At 41.1% G+C, this 16,217-nt stretch overlaps 1 protein-coding gene across 1 annotated transcript; it reads left to right on the forward strand.

The window, feature by feature from the left end:
* Positions 1 to 651: 651 nt before the first annotated feature.
* LOC104165194 (collagen alpha-1(XIX) chain-like) lies at positions 652 to 14,613 on the forward strand (the record flags this gene model as incomplete). Its single annotated transcript, XM_009704768.1, has 8 exons — positions 652 to 696; positions 804 to 866; positions 2,704 to 2,739; positions 3,877 to 4,047; positions 4,991 to 5,057; positions 6,948 to 7,103; positions 13,762 to 13,839; positions 14,077 to 14,613. Coding segments are annotated over 8 exons (753 nt in total), but the record flags the coding sequence as incomplete, so codon positions are not given.
* Between the last annotated feature and the right edge of the window lie 1,604 nt (positions 14,614 to 16,217).

Below are 16,217 nucleotides of genomic sequence, written 5' to 3' on the forward strand. Positions count from 1 at the left end.
TTTCCTCAGCACGAATCCTCAGTCCTGTTGTTCCTGAAGTTGTCACTGGCATTGATGTGTTAGATCCCTCTCTTGTACAAATCAGCTGAGGATCTGGCCTAAGGATATTTCTGGGAAATGTAGATACAGGGTAATAAATTCTTGTCTGGGGCTTTTAAAATCACCATCTAAATGATGAGATGAGAAAGGATTGTGAATTCTGGCAGGCTGAACAGAAAACAGCAATAGAAGTGACCAGAAAAGAGCATGAAGAAAATTTGCAAAAGATGTTGAGTCAGTAATAAACTCACTTTTAAAAAAATCAGGATTAGGAAGTACCTGAAGGAAAAAATCTTGATTTCATGTATACAGTGATAAACTCTCAAGAAGGAAATCATGGTGTGGTAAAAGAAAATTTCATTAAAACATTATCTCAGTATTCAGAAAAGGTAAAGAAGATCAAGTAATTGAGTTATATTGTACACAAGAGCCAGATTAACATGGCTCAAATGTTTAAAAAATCTGGTAAAATACTTCTTTTTCCCCTCTTATAGCATTTAATGAACAGTAACATGAATATTTCAGTCAAATATGTATCCTCTCATTTTTAACCTAAGAGAAATTATGTTTTGCTTCCTAGTAACTTGAATTTGTAATGTTCTCTTTTTGCAGGGAAAGCCAGGATCTCCCGGGTCCCCAGGGATGCCAGGGGAACCTGTAAGTACAGATTTGAGTTCTGAACTCTTATGATAATCCACAAATATTTCAAACACCAGTGCAAGATTTTACATGCAGATTTATATGTGCATTTTCTCCTTTCTTAGGGTGAAAGAGGACCTATAGGAGATATAGGCTTCCCTGGACCAGAAGGACCACAAGGAAAACCAGTAAGCAATTTCATACTGAATATATATGTTCGTTACAAAAGGATGCATCTTAGTTTATCAGAAGTTACAAAAGAAATGAGATTACATCCTGCTTTGCGTTAGGCTAGGTAACAGCTGAAGAACACTTCGAGCTACAGTGCTCAGTATTAACCATCCAGTCAAGAATTCTTTGTGTTGTGGTGTTTTAATAGTTAATGTTACTGAGATGTTGCCTTTAAAGGTCTTATGTGGGTCCTTAGAATCCTGTTGGCATAAAAGATCCTCTCATATTTTTTCAGGAGGAGAATATTAACCCAGACACTCAACACAGTCTATAAACGATGGGGTGACAAAATGCATTCTTGATTTCAGTTTAGATTGAGAAGGCTCTGAATAAACTTCGTAACTCTTCTGTATACAGGTGATGCAACACTGCAGCTGAAGCATTTACTGTTCACTTAGGATATGTCTAATCTGACCTCTTTATTTAATAAAAGTGTGGCAGCTGTGTAGTCAGCACTATCTGCGCTTGTTTAAAACAACCTAGTTTATATTCTAGAAGTGGTTCAGCTAGGACAGCACAGAACTCATGATCTCACCGAAGCTTGGTGTTTTGGGCACAAGCATGAGAAGCAGACAATTTCCATTTGTCCGCATATCTCCACGTTGCACTTCTACCTTGAAAGAAGAGACAATTTCTGTAACCCATTTGTCAGCACATCTCCACATTACACTTTTACCTTGAAAGAAGAGACAATTTCTGTAACTTCAGCAGCAAATTGGCCCAAGGTGCCTAATCTGTGCAAAACTCCACTTTGCAGTATGAGAGGGAAGGAAACATTCCTGATCTCTTTGCTCCTGCAAGTCCTTCTTTCTCACTCAGTGAAATAGCAGCGAGTTTGCTGCATATGCAGAGCACATCTCCACATTACACTTTTACCTTGAAAGAAGAGACAATTTCTGTAACTTCAGCAGCAAATTGGCCCAAGGTGCCTAATCTGTGCAAAACTCCACTTTGCAGTATGAGAGGGAAGGAAACATTCCTGATCTCTTTGCTCCTGCAAGTCCTTCTTTCTCACTCAGTGAAATAGCAGCGAGTTTGCTGCATATGCAGATCCATGTATATCCTAGTAAATTAGTGCCAGAGCGTTTATCTTGCGATTATCTGGCATTGTGCAATCACTAATGTACTGTCTGACGTTATTTTGACCCATGCCAACTAGGACTCTCGGATAAGGCCACATTCCAGTTTGGGGGATAACGTGGGCCTGGGACTGTTTCCAGCAGGTGGGATGAGTGAGACCGCTCTCTTTTGGGGAGGAAATGTGTTTAGCCCAGGAGGCTGAAGCTGTGCCATGCCACAAGTCCGAAGGACCAAAGAATGGGTCTGGACACTTACTATTGAGGCATAATCTCCATAACAGCAGAAGGCTAACAGGGCATCAAGGCTAATATCGAGACTAAGAGAAATCTCTCCTATGGTTGTATAATGACTGACTGGGACTGGAAAAGTGCATGTACAGGTCCATATGCCATGTTTGCAGAGTTTCCACATAACTTGTCATTTAAAGTTGTGTGCTCGTTCAAGTTGATGAACACCTTGAGGGTCAAAGATATTTTTTTTTTGTTCTGCTCTCAGCTCGAATTTAATGTGCTTGCAGTTCAGTATCACCCTGAGCTCTGTTAGTTCATGTCTCAAGACTATTTGTGAGTATTTCTATATTGTAACACACAAACTGCTGCCTCTACAGCTTTGGAATAAGTACTGATACCAACACTAAACGTTGAGCTTTACCCTTTATATTTTTTAAATGCATATACATAAGCATATTTATTAATTTTTTTATTTGTTTTATAGGGTATCAATGGAAAAGATGGATTGCCAGGTCCTCCGGTAGGAAAACATGCTTTTGCATACTACTGTATTTTATTCTTCACAGATACCATAGCTGTTAATCCTATGCAGTTGCTTTCAGTTCTACTAACAGATGAATATACAAAAAAGCCTTTAAGTGATATGTTTATCTTTCTTTAAAAACAATTTTTCAGGGTGCTGTGGGGAGACCAGGAGACAGAGGACCCAAAGGAGAACGTGTAAGTCCCTTGTTTTAAAAACTTTTTTCTTTTTACTGATCATCTAGGCACCTGATCAGTGCATATTTTACAGGCAAAACCAAGAAATTAATTCTCTGTGAACTTCAAGCAGTCTCTTAGACAACTAAGAGGTTTAGAGCTAGACACCTCTTTAACGAATTAGAGTTGAGTTGGCTTCTGCATTTAGAGGAAAAACACATTTTATAGACTTTCTAACACAGTTGGCCCGGACATTGTAAATTGATCAATAGACTGAAAATTGGAAAGTAGATAATCCTGTTGTGATGCTGTCAGACTTTGCAAGACCTATAAAGCTTGCCCCACCCTCATCCCTGGCATCTTGATATGTCACAAACACAAATCATGTTTTATATAAAACAAGCTTGTTACACTTAGGTGGCAGGAACGCCAATGCAATACCTTACTGCTTCCCAAAGTGTTTAGACAGTTCTGTTCTTGGTAACAAGATCATGGTGGCAGGAATCATTACTGGAGGTGACAGATGATCTTTATTTTGCTAGAGCAAAGAAAATCCTAGCGCATGCTCTGCTCCTGTTACAGCGTTGCTAAAGCCCAGATATCCCAATCCTATTGGTACCACTTTTATTTGATGAATCAGAAAGGCATCTCCCAGGGTAATCCGGAGAAGGAACTGCTGTTCTGCACTTTCTGCACCCAAGTTCTGTCCTTGAAAAGTGGGTCACAGAGTCAAGCTATTTTTTTCGTCCTTGACTTAAACATTAAAAGTGTAAGAAAAAAAAACATTACTTGCTGTGGTTTTGGAGGCAAGGGTTAGGCTGTAAAATCAGCTTCCCTGCATGACTTATAAAATCTATTTCTGAACAGGGAAGGATTTTCTCTTTAGCATTCTTGGGTGACTTTTCCCAGTTTGTTCCTCTGTGTGCAATGGTTTTCTTTCCTCTTTTATTTTACACAGGGAGATCAGGGTATTCCAGGGGATAAAGGTCCACAAGGTGAACGAGGGAAACCTGGCCCATCAGGAGAAAAGGGGGCTGTGGGTCCCATTGGGCCCCCAGGAGACAGAGGTCATCCAGGATCACCAGGTCACCAAGGTCCCCCGGGATCACCAGGACCCCCAGGGTTTCCTGTAAGTAAATACAAGTTCTCCTTGGTTGCTTATGAATTCAGATGAAGTGAAGGTAGACTGTGGAAATGCAGCCGAGCTATACCACAGTATCAGAAAAACTAAGATATCTCTGAGATAATGTCAGTGTTCAGTTAAGAGGTGGAAAAAATATACCCAGGTGATCAAACACTTATTTTTAATGTGGTTTTTTTTTTAAATGTGCCCTACAAATAGACTTTAATTATTGATTTCTTTAGCTCCTGACAAATCGATATGGCTACTCAATACTGTTAATTTTTGAGTTTTTAGTAAGCTTAAGAGCTAAAGTGTAAGTCTTTGCAACTGAGAAAGAAAAGGAGGCAGACAAAAATGTTTCTCGATAAAAGGGAAATCAGCATTTAAAAAGACAACGAAATGCTACCTGTCAGTTGTAGACATCTTGGTTTGTCTCCATGTGCGCACAGGCACGCATCCATCTTACGGGTTCTTTTTACCCTGAATCAGATTGGGTAAAGCTCTCAAACTTTTCCAGCAAAGCAGCAAAGTTATTGGTCCTGTGCAGCAGTCCTAGTTAGTCGGCTGTGCGTCAAAGCTGTTAGTCCCTCGAGGGCGTGGGACGTTGGCCAATGCTATGCCAAAGGCAAGCAAAGCATAGCGGTGTCACCGGACAGCCTTGCTGTCTTATGCAAATTGATTTCCATACACATAACATGCTGATCATCTTGACAGTTGGGGGTGCCTCTTCCACTTCGTGGTATTAGTGGTCTTTATAATATTATAACGTATTTGCCATAAAGTGGCCTTTGCAGTTAAGTAAATAGCACTAATAAATTAAATTTAATTTTTGGTGAAAGCTCTACATTTTTAATGCTAATTTCAGCATTTTTTTTAATTTCTGTAGCATCATGAAACACCCTCTGCATGTTTCTTCTCATACATATCACCTTTTTTTTTTCCTCATCAGGCTGATACAGTTTCACTTGAAGAAATAAAAAAATATATCAAACAAGAGGTTCTTAAGGTTTTTGAAGGTAAGAAAATGAAGTGTTATACAACTAAACGTATATCTTAAATTCTGTTCTAAATGTTTTACATCCCTACAGCCTTTATATGCATTTCTTTACGTCATCTAACTTACATTGGACTTAGCAGCTGCCTTGTTGTTGTAGCTATGTTTAACTGTTGTTTAAGTCTACTTAACAGAATTACATTCAAACAATTATAAATTATAATGTCTGTTAACCACAGTGTTTCCTTATGTAAAAGAGTAGCATTCAAAGGTAGTTTGCTCCAGGTCATAACAGCAAACATACGTATGTATCATTGTAGATTCATATATGTATCATATATAATTGCAGATACGTATGTATCTACCACGTATCATTAAGACATTGGAGAATTATTAACGTGGAGACAAAGGAAATACCTAATTATTTTGGCCACTTGGAGGATGGCCATCTAAATGAGAGAAAGGCTTGGCAGCGTTGTCATGCAGGTCTAAACTGCTGTGCATTTTCAGCAAACATCCCTGCTGAGCTCCGAAGCTGCCTTGCAGATTATCGTCTTCTGGCACAGTTTTAGGCAAGTACCAGGTTCAGCCGAGGCCTTTGTACTATGTGAGCTTTCTTAGGTGTGTCCTTACCCTGAAAAGGAAATATTTTTCTTCCTCAGTGTTTTCTTAGTCAGGGTTGAAAAGCTGTGACTCAGGTAGGTGTCTGAAACAAGCTTCTGCTCGAGCGCCTCTTAACAGTAGCTTCTCTTCCATTGCAAAATGTGTTTTTTATGTCTGCGATATCCTTAGCTATTTTGTCATTAATATTTGTGGATACAAAACCTTTTATCTTTTAGGCAGAAAAGAAATAATATATAGCTTAATACTTTTTAAACTGTTCAGGCAGTTTTTCACTTTATAACAAGACTATGGGTTTGTGTATTTTTACCCTTCCCCTTAGGAGTTCAGCCTACTCTGTATTTCAAGAGCAGTTTGTTGGCTGAAGTTACCTCCTTTTCCCATTCAAATGAAATGGTAACAAGCATTTAGTCTATTGATAAAGAGGAAGTATTAAAAGGTGTCCGACCTACAGGGAATACTGGGTTTTGTCTTTATAGCTATTCCATTTTCTACACCTCACTAGTGTTCCCACAGTTCCTCTATTTTGGGCTTTGCTTCACTTTGCCTATTTTCTGTCACCTTGCTTATTTTTTGTTTGATGCTCGCTCTTCTCTTTACTCTAATTTTTTTCTTAAATCTTAAAACTCCACCACAGTAAATACCTGCTAAATAGTGGAATACTTAGTTAAGTTTTTTTATCTGGTATAAATGAGGCAGGTTCAGGGTTAATACCTATTTTGTCTACCTCTACAGAACACTGAAATGTTACCAAGTGCACTTTGTTACACCAGCACAAACAGTTCATGCTGAAATGTATGCAATTAATAATGTTTGCAGAGCACTTACAGGTTTATTCACAACTGTTTTCGGGGTTTCAGCACACTCCAAGAACAGTTCATGGTATTTAAGCTCTACTTTGCAACTTAAAATGAGTTACAAACATATGAGGTAGCCTTTCTAGGGATGTTAAGGACTAATTATTCTGTGTTCATGTATTTTAAGTACTTCCATGAACAGGAGTCAGAAGTCATTTGAAATACTGGAATACTTCAATAAAAGAGAGTAATAATAGAAACTTTGGTACAAATTCCTTCAGATTATTTCAAAGGGTAAAGACTCAGACATGAGTCTGAGTTGGAACTGGAGACCTCAGTACTTACAGGAGCATTTAATACCTTGACATTTAGAAGGAGTAAACACCTCTACTTGTAGAAACTTACTTATGCTGGTACTTTGGGATTTATTTATTTGCCCATATTTTGCTAGCAGATTTCTTACCTGCTTTTCCTTGTGTCCTTTGCTAATGAAGAAAGGATGGCTCAGTTTGTATCCCAGCTGAAGCTGCCTGCTGCAATGCTTGCCTCCCAAACTCATGGAAAACCAGGGCCCCCAGGAAAAGATGGGTTGCCAGGGCCCCCCGGAAAGGATGGGTTGCCAGGGCCACCAGGAGAACGTGGACTTCAAGGTAGGAATTCCAAAAAATGTTCGCATTAATTGTATCTTGAAATCTTCATACACTTGCTGATGATTATTAAATAAGCCAGGATTACCTATCTAGCTTCCTAATGATTAACTTTTAAAACTGTACTTATGTTTTTCCAGACTAGATCTGAATATTAACTCATAGTAAGTGTGTGGATTTTATTGATTAAAAACTCCTAATCAGTGCATTTTATTCTAATAAGTGATAAAGTTAATTACTGACAGATATCTAAAGCTAAAACATCTGGGCTACTGTAGCAGTTATTTTTTTTTCTCCAAAATACTTTAACAAGGAAGAAAAACTATGCCAGCACTCTAAAGTAACTATATTTAGATCCCGTTCCGTATTGAGAGACCGTCTTATTTAAGAAACAAAATTTGATCTCCAAGTCTGAGTGCTCTCAGCTCTGATCCTGAGACGACACAGGGAACAAAAAACTGAAGGCAAATAGTATTCCTTAAGAAGCAGCGAAAACTGAAATATTACCACATGAATTCTTCTTACAGTGAAGTAATCTATTTTCATAAATCAGTTTCCGAGTAATCCGCTTTTCGCTATACCCCAGACAGTAATGTGTACATTGCAATGCATTCGGACAGTATAGGACTCTTGTTTCACTGCACTGTCTTTCACTGCAAAATTAGCTCCAAGGGATCCAGGCTCATTGTAGCTGTGCTCTACTGTAAGAGTCAGCCTCTCAGAGATTAAAAGGAAGAGGAGAGCAGAATAAAAGGAAAAAAGAATTTATCGATGAATAATATTTTGTGGGTGGGTAATATGTAATTTACAGTTTATCTGTAGGTAGTTCTTTATTATCTTTTGTTAGTTTGGTCTGCTCTAGAGTCAGAGCAAGTCAGACTGGAATGAAGAACATGAGAGCAAAGCTGAAGATGTGTGGATCCTAAAGCTATCAGAAGAATAAAGACTTACTAACATTGATAAGCGCAAACCCCTGACAGAAGCTTGAAAAATGTGATGAGCTCAGAATGAGAAGAACAAGAATAAAGGATCAAGGAAAACAATAAAAGGCTTAGCATCTTACAACACTGACTTCATCATTACCTAAATATTCAGATCACTGTAAACAGTCAACTTCAATGTCAGTGCCAGATTGTTCAATGATGATGTATGCGGTGGATAGTCTCAGATGCTTCTGGGAAGTGGAACGTTGTACTAGGCTTCATTTCCAGCTAGTGAGCATCAAGAGTAAAGATGATGGCTATGCTTGAAAAAAAAAAAAAATAAAGCTGCTTTTTCATGCCTTATGCTTAAGTAAAAGTAGTGCCCCATATACCCAGGATTTCCATTTATTTTACTGATATGCTCAATACTCTTTTTTGATTGGAAAACTAAGTGAGAAGCATTTACTTCTCTGATACACCAAAAGATATATGCAATTATACTTCCAAGGAAAGAAAACCAAAAATTCGTCTTGCCTCCTTTTTACACTCTGCATAAGAGAGTCCCGTGAGAGAAGCACGCTTACAAATACCCTTCGTGCCTTTCCCAGCTGTGCCTGTGCATGTGATTGTTTTGTGCCAACAGTAAAAAGCAATCCAAATCTCTGAGCAGATTGAAAAATATCCTTCCATATTCCAGCTTATTTTCAGCCATAAAAGACATGGCAGACAAGACTTCTTGGAGAAGCATGTTACATGCATGTGTGGCTGAGACCATCAAGATGGCATGCTGTGTGCACATAGGCCCAAGTCATCAGACACATTTGGTGTTGACTGACGGGTGTTCCTTATTGTATTTCTCACTTGGATGGAGCCCGGATTGCCAACTGCGGGGTTTTGCTATGTGCGGTGTTTCACGTCTGGGCTGGCAGAGTGAAACAATCGCTTCTCCCATACAGCCAGTGAAAAGAAGTAGCTACTTTTGGAAAGCAGCTAACAGGACCTCTGAGAACGCCTCCAGAGCCCCTTTGTGACGCTGGAGGCTGAGTAGAGAGCCTGCTAGAGCCCGGCAGCAGGAAAGGCAGGTGTCATTGCATGTCCAAGGAGGAACTTCACTTCACTTGCGGCTTCGCAGGGCTCTCTCCGTACGCCTCAAGTGCGGTGCCAGTTCCCCCGGGAGCTGGTCTGGTATGAGCTAGCCGGTTTCCACCAGAGCATCCTTCTGCACAGCAAACCGATAGCTAGAGGTTAGTCCTAGAAGCAGAAATCATAGGTACTAACTTTTGGAAGCATAGGCATGGTCTTCAAAAAGTGTATTTAAGGAATTGCTAGGCTCTTGGGCATAGAGTCACTCATTTCTAATGAGGTCCGGAATTGTTACCTGCTGGCCTTCAGCAAGGCTGTTCATAGTGTACCCCAGGTACTTCCCGCTGGTTCAGGTACAAGTAATTTTGATTTTGTAGGATGGTCTCAATAAAAATATAGCATGCAAACGAAAAAACAACAAAGAATTGCAACTTAAATTATGAAACATGCAATTGGTATTTCAAGAGACTTCATATAATAGTGACTGGAAGATTTTTATTTTTTTTTTCTTCATTTAAAAAAAAAATACCCTGTGGCATCTGCATTAGCAAGCTGATACTGTGAGGCAGTGTTACGGTGAAATGGACAGCATCTGCTTAAGGGGGAGCAGAGGAACTTCTTTACTCTGTCTGTGTTCTGACGGATGCTAAAGTCTCAGAGAGAAACTGGAAGTTTATTTCAAGACTTTCGATATAGACAAGCTATAGCAATGTCACCCATTTGCAAGCAGTCGGTCAGCTTGTCATGTGTTAGAGGATCTAGATCAATTAAATCCACCAACTTAAATGGATTTTTAAAATTACAGTAGTAAATAAATTTTGGTCCATTAGACCAAATGCACCTTGGCATTATTTTGCAATCCAGAGTTCCTTTATGTTAATATGACTATTGGTTTTTTCTCAATAGAGAAAAGAAGATTTCATCTTAGTCAAACTTCACTGTTTCTATCAAACTATAGAAACAAGAATTTTTTGTAGGTCCTCATAACTCATAACAGCCTCGAGGAATCAAAGATCACAGCTCAGGAAAGAAAAAGACCACGTGATGAATAGTGAAATTTCCTTATCTTTATTGCTAATCTCTGTTGTAAAATTTGTGTGTCTCACTATAATTATTAATCTGTGTGGTGGGAGCATGTAGAAGCCTTGGCTGACATCAGGAACCCATCACAGTGGAAGCTGACCATACACAGTCGCTCTTCTGAAATAGCTGCACTGGTTTCAAGCATTACCTCCTGTAAAACATTCTTTGCTGTGGAGGGTGAAGTTAACCTCTTTTGCTTTGATTTGAAACCCAGCTACTACCTCTCAGCTGAGAGGGCTGTTACACACAGAAGGAATTCAGAATATGCATTGGAGGCTGGATGAGAGGGCTTGCTCTTAGCACCCTTCCGCTTGCTTTGCAGTTGTTTTGGTTTTAAGAACAAGGAGTATTTGCACAGTAAAGTACAGCGGATACTTGGGTCTCATTGTTTCCTGTCACAGTAATGTGTTTGCCTCATATTTGTATTAAAGAACCTCAGATTTCTCTAGATACTTGACATGCTAGTTGCATTGTCCATGCAGATGGAAGAGGGTCTTCGTGATAGAGGTGGAGCAGTTTAAACAAGAGAACTTTTCACCTCCAAGTTCATCAACATGAACTTGTGTCATTTCCAAGTAGAGCTGAGGATGTTGGGGTAGCGATGCTTCTGACCGTGGTGTTTGTGGAAAGCACCAAACAGAGAGCTGTATTTTAGCTATCGCCGCTCATCTCTGATCAGAATAAGGCTTATCTGTTCAAACACATCCTTGCTACATACTGCTACCGAGTGCTTACTGTACTACCCACAGTGGGAACATGTTTACATACTACAACTTTCGGGTTGCAGAAATCACAGCAAAACTTCTGATACCCAAGTGAAAGGCTTTGCTAAAGCTGTTGCTTTTTGAATTAAGCAGGTATCTCTTACTGGAATGTAACTCTACCAGTAAAAACAGACAGCATCTTATATGTGCCTTTATGTTAAAAACAGTAAATCAAAACATCATTTATGTATATGGTAATATTTTCCTTTGACTGTGTATGAGTTTGTCATTTTAAGCTCAGAGAGAAGGTGATATCATCCTCTAGAAGTGTAATCATGGCCCTACTTCCTAGCAAAATATACCTCGTTAAAAATCAAGTATTTTCCTTCCAGAATTACACATTACATTGTTGGGATTGTTTACATATAGGCCTGTTTACTAATATGCTTACACCCTGTTAAATAAAGCCTTACTTTTAGGAAAGATATCTGGGAATTTTTGTATTAAACTTCAGTGTCAACAGAACTTACCTGTCCCCGTGTACAAAGCACACCTTTGCATGTGTGTTCAGATACAGCCAGTAATGGTTTGCAGTACCCTGGATCATGGGGTTGCGTCGGCAGGCTGCTCTGCGTCCTACGGTGGGGGTGTTTTTCCTTATTGTCTTGAATTCCAGTGTTCTTTACAGAATCTTTCAGTCTATCTCAGTCCTCTTTCAGTTATGATGTCTCAGATACCCACAGTAATGCTTATCGTGGAGATTGTAAATGTGATCTGTCGTGAACGTGATTTCTCTCTTTTCCCCATAACTAAAGAAACACAGAACATGATTAGTGGCAGCACTACTTTGTAAAATTACAATTAACTGGGTTTGTAGTGAGAAATGTACTGTAACTATCTATTGTAAATTAAGAAACATAGAGATATATATATATAATAAACAGGAGATGTAATAGATCCTGTGGTTGTATGATTGAGCTTCTCAAACAGTAGCAACTACTATGTGTTACACAAGATTTTCAGCGCAAACCAACTTGATGTAGTTATAAATACTACTATGGTCGTTAAAGGGCAAAATCAAGAATCACAATTGAATACGAACACCTGCATATTCCCTTTTCTGAGTCTCTATAGCTTGTGTGCGTACATGCCTTGTACAGTTCTGCTTAACACAACTCAGTGACCAGAATGCATGATTAATGTTAAGTTTGTTGCTCTGTGAGCTTTTAAACAGTTGATTTCCTTTTGTTATGTCACGCATGTCACCCTGCATGCCTTTTCCAGTGGGTTTGCCTCACACTAATTTCCTTGCTGGGGTGCTGAGAGAAGAGTGAGGTAACTGATGCTCTGTTTTGAAACCTAGAATGGTTGCAACAGATAACAGACTTTCTACCGAAGTGTGTAATGAGCTTGTGCTTAACGGAAAGCTGGAATACTCTGTGTACAGTATCTGCTGCGTTGTGTCTGTCGTAACAACTCTGAACCCGTACCCGCAGCACTTACAATAGTTTCCCTCTGGATTGTCCGGTGAAGTACCAGTGTTGCCGTAGACCCCAGTACGGTGCCAAGACAAGCTTTGCCATCCATCTGCCAGTGCCCATTAATCGGCATGAGACACCGGGTGGATTGATACCAGTACGCTGACTGGTCAGCCATGACTTTTTGCTTTTCACTCAAACCAAGTTACAGCTCTTCACGTGAGGAGGTTTATTGTATGGCACACCCGACACTGGGAATGTACCGGTCTCTGAAGCAGAACAAATTTAATCTCAAATGTGCCCAGAAGTTGGCAAACTAATCTTCAACCTATGTCACCTTACATGTCAACGTCTGAGGTGTCGGGGAGGGAAGAGAGTTTCCTTATAATCCCTTTTAAAGTGAGGGGTTGTGGCAGGCGTCACACTTGTTCTTTTAAAAATGCCTTCATCCCCTGTCCTACATAAATTACATGGTCTAAACAGGAAAGGTACATTTGTAGATGGAATCTTAACTTGAAATATTAAGCAAAATGTTATACCAATAGCAGGAATCCTCTGCTCTAAAGCAGCCAGAGTGTTTCCAGCTGATAAAACTTTCTACAAACAGTTTAAGGCAAAATAAAGAGGAGTTGGACGTGAGTTGCAGCACCTGAGAAGATGGAAGCTGTTTAGATGAATACAGAGCTATGGCCTGTGAAGAAAACGGACACAAATATTTGAAGTGTAGTTAGTAATCATGCCTTGTTAACAATATACAGCCCCTTGGGTCTTGCTTGCTAGAACTAGGCCTGGCTTGCTAGAACCCGAAGTCTGCACCAGCTCTAAAGAGGCCTCGTTCCACGTGAGAGCGGCTGCCTAACGCTGCAGGGGGAGTGGGTCTTCCCCCGCGGACGGGGGCATATCTAAGCGACCAGCTGCCAGTTTACAGTCTAAAAAGTGCGGACATCAAGGTTTACGTGGAGCGGAGAGGGCGAAGTCTCGGTCAGTTTGTGGGCTATCAGAGAAGGGCTGGTCGGACTCCAGATGGCCTTTGGGTTGGTGCTTTACATCACTTCATTGAACAGGTTACGCTGGAGCAGAATATGTATTTGGTTCTTTATGAGAGGAATTTCTGGAAGGTAACTTAAAATCTCAGGGAAAGGTCCGGCTCGGGAACACAGCGAGAGTCTTCTGGCCAAGGACGCAATGGTTACTGCTAGAAATGCTCATGTTTCCAGACGGAGCTTATAAGAGCTGTCTCAGGAAAAAAAAAAAAGTGTCTCGGAAAAAGAAGTGAACATGTGTGTTCCCAATTACATTTGTCTCGATAATTTCCTATCAACAAAATACATGGAAGATCACTGTTTATAATAAGAGGATGCTCTTATTTTCATATTTTTATTCCGTGTAGGTTATAGAGGACAGAAAGGGGAAAGAGGCGAGCCTGGAATTGGACTGCCCGGTAACCCTGGACTACCCGGCCCTGCAGGTACACGTCTCCAGATCTCTTTCTGCTGTTGTTACTTATGAACTAACAGGCCTTTCTCCTGGGTTTCACACTGGTTTTACACCCGTGCCTTTCCTCCCGAGCTTGGTTGTAGCGTGAGGTCAGACCCACCTGCCTTCTCGCGGGTGAGTGGGCGCGCAGCTGACTGTCCGCGCCCGGACGCGGGGCACTGCACGCGCTCTGGTCTGGACTCTGCTAATTCTAACTTTGTTTTGCCAGCTACCGGCCTGCCGGGCCCGCCGGGAACGCCAGGCTCACCCGGACCACAGGGGCCACCTGGACCCAACGGGAGATGCAATCCGGCAGATTGCTATTACCACATATCCCAGACGCGGTCACGCACCAGCGGGAAATAAAAACCCTCTCCCCCAGACACTTGGGTTCACAGTCACTTTTCACTCCTCTCAATAAGTTAATGTAACCTTTGAAATATTTGGTGCATTTTTGTTTTCCCTCGACACTGTATGGTATATAGATAATTTATAAGGCACAGAATTGAGCCTTTTTCTACGTTATTTGCAGTGTCGTAATTACGAAATGATGACATATATTTTTCCAGAGTGCATTCCATGCGTTATGTTTCTCATATTTATTTTGCTTAGAGGAGAAAATAGACCCAAACAATTTTCATAAGCTTCTTTCTTCAAACAAAAAACTTTTTTATTGTAACTGAAGACACTATGTATGCCTCAGTATGTAAGCTGGCTTTATTTTTCTTGCTGGTGGTGAAGTTCAAATGGAGAAAACGCATTTCTGAAGTTGTAAATTGTGCCCATTCATGGCAAATGCAGGACCTGAGCTGGAGCACTGGGAACTCTGTTTAGACTAAACGTTGACGTCCCTCAAGGAGGCTCCGGCACCTTCTGAACCGGGTCTGTGTTGTGCACCACGAACGCTACCCACCGTTTCAGTCACTTCCTAGATGTCAAAGAAGGAAACAAAGATGTGCTTATGATCTCTCTAATCCCATCCAACGTTTGGCTTCAGACAGACTGGGACATCGCCAGGCGTAGCCCCGAGAAGCGTCTCTCCTGACTGGACGTTGTCCCAACTGAGGCCTTGTACGTTTGTTTGGTCACGGTTACACATACGCCAGATATTAAACTGCTAGAGACTGGTGTTGGTGTTCCCAGCTGAGAACTGGCATGTCTTCTAACCGTTACGTGGACTTACTAAGTCTAGTATTGTTGCCTGTAATCAAGCTACTCTGCCATTATGCCTGCTTACAGCAAAGACGACCACTTGCTTTAGAGCAGAGGGTGGTGGGCACACAGTGAGATGGGCAAAGAAGGAACTTCACAAGCCTCTAATCTTACTGGTGGCACAGATTTCCTCTTCCTCCTGCAATAATCACTTGCCAAAATAAGCTTGAGAAGAATGTGGAAACAGTAGAATGCAAAACTCGTGGGTCCTAATAGGTGGTTGCAAAAAATTATTTGAGTTCAAGAGAAATTTGGAAAAAATGCAAACCCTTCCTCGGCAAGGTGTGCTACAGAGAGAACAGCAGCCTGTGGTTTGCAGGCATTCGGTAAATCCTACAGGAGCAGACAATGTCAGTGAAGAACAAAACAGAACAAAGAGTAAATGCTATGGAGCTCAAAGTCTTGAGCGAAAGAAAAGATGGAGAAAATCGATCACACAGAGGCTGATTCTGAAAAGGAGGGAGGAGGGTTGGCCAAAGTTCCTGATTACTAGGAAGCAGGTGATCCTAGATTAGTCCTACGGAATTTGCTACAGTGCAATAGAAAGTGAAGGTGCTATTGAGAGAAGACGGACCGCTATAACCCACAACCTCAGAATAAACCCATAGTACGACAGCAGTGCGGAGGGCTCTGGCCCCGGCATTAGGAGGCCAGTTGTTCTCTCCCACGTCAGGCAGGGAAGTGTTTTTGGGGACTTTGTGCTTGAGCAGCACAGAGCAGCCAGGGACGCGTTCCCAAATTGGAAGTGCTGGGTTCCAGAGAAGCTGTCGTGATCATGACACGAATCTGGCTGACTTCTGGGTTTTGCTTAAAAACAGCAAGGAATGACTGGTGGGAGTCTTTGAAAACAGAAACACGTTGGCATTTGTTCTGAATAGAGTTCCTAGCACTTGCACCCAGACCCGAAGAGCAAGACGAGCACAAGAGGCAACAGAGTTAACCCGGGTAACTGGGGAGCACGGGCGAGCCACAGGCGCGCTTTCGGAGAGGGAAGGCGTACCCACTCGTCGTGTCAGTCAGGTAGAGGTTTGGAGCGAAGAAGGTGCTTGCCACAAGAAAGGTGTTTCAGTGAACACGGAGATTGAAGGCTGAGATGAGAATAAACACCTGGGACAGGAGAGGGCAGTGGGAAGGAGGAGGGCAGGAAACCCGCGGCGG

This window comes from Cariama cristata, unplaced genomic scaffold (assembly GCF_000690535.1).
Source record: "Cariama cristata isolate BGI_N322 unplaced genomic scaffold, ASM69053v1 scaffold9637, whole genome shotgun sequence".
In the NCBI taxonomy this organism is placed as follows: domain Eukaryota; kingdom Metazoa; phylum Chordata; class Aves; order Cariamiformes; family Cariamidae; genus Cariama; species Cariama cristata.